Below are 864 nucleotides of genomic sequence, written 5' to 3'. Positions count from 1 at the left end.
TTTTGGGTCGGATTCAGGCGTCACGGAGCAACGTTTGGCAAATGTTTGCTGCCGACAGTAATGCTGTTTGTTGTTTTTAAAAGCAACGAACAATAAACGCGGCTTGTGGAAGAGGTAATTGTGATGAAAAGTTTTGCTTTTGTCTCAATTGCCGTGCCATTGCCGCATCTCTCGGATGAATGTTGTTGTTGACAAGATGAAAAGCATTGTTCTGCGTTCAATTGTAATGGGTCTGTTGGTTCCGTTGCGTTCGTGGGTTTCGGCTCACGATTTGTCTGGTACGTCGGGAAAAAAGTCAATTATGAATGTAATTGATCTGACTACCGTGCGTAACGGAATTCAAATGTGTGTTTGATGGACTTTATTTGCAATCGGCGCTCAATGTGTTTTCTTATATCGGTGGCGTCAATGTTAGCCTCCCATCCGACCCGTCTTGAAACACGGACCAAGGAGTTCAGTAGGCACGCGAGTCGTTGACGTTTTTCATTGAACAGTCGAAGGCGAAATGAAAGTGTTAATGAAAATGAACTGTACTTCTTTATGGAGTGCTGTTCAATTTTTCAACATGATCGTCCTTTTTTGTGCTTAATTGTGCAAAATAATAGATGTATGGGGACGCGCAGTGTGGTGCCGTTGAATAGTCGCACTGTTCTCTCTTTCTCTTCGGGGTTGGAGGAACAATTGTCGATCAGTCGGTTTCGGAGCGTGCACACTGGTACCCGAAAGATGGTGAACTATGCTTGAGCAGAATGAAGCCAGAGGAAACTCTGGTGGAAGTTCGTAGCGGTGTTGACGTGCAAATCACTCGTCTGACTTGAGTGTAGGGGCGAAAGACTAATCGAACCATCTAGTGAATCCACCACA

General features: G+C 44.8%; 1 protein-coding gene across 1 annotated transcript; it reads right to left on the bottom strand.

The window, feature by feature from the left end:
- Positions 1–688: 688 nt before the first annotated feature.
- Tsp_15172 (conserved hypothetical protein) lies at positions 689–852 on the bottom strand. Its single transcript, XM_003368897.1, has one exon. The coding sequence runs from the start codon at positions 845–847 to the stop codon at positions 689–691; it is 159 nt and encodes a 52-aa protein (XP_003368945.1). The 5' UTR covers positions 848–852.
- Positions 853–864: the final 12 nt, after the last annotated feature.

Source organism: Trichinella spiralis (genome assembly GCF_000181795.1).
Source record: "Trichinella spiralis strain ISS 195 chromosome Unknown Scfld1670, whole genome shotgun sequence".
Classification (NCBI taxonomy): domain Eukaryota; kingdom Metazoa; phylum Nematoda; class Enoplea; order Trichinellida; family Trichinellidae; genus Trichinella; species Trichinella spiralis.
This window is presented reverse-complemented; position numbering and strand designations above follow the sequence as displayed.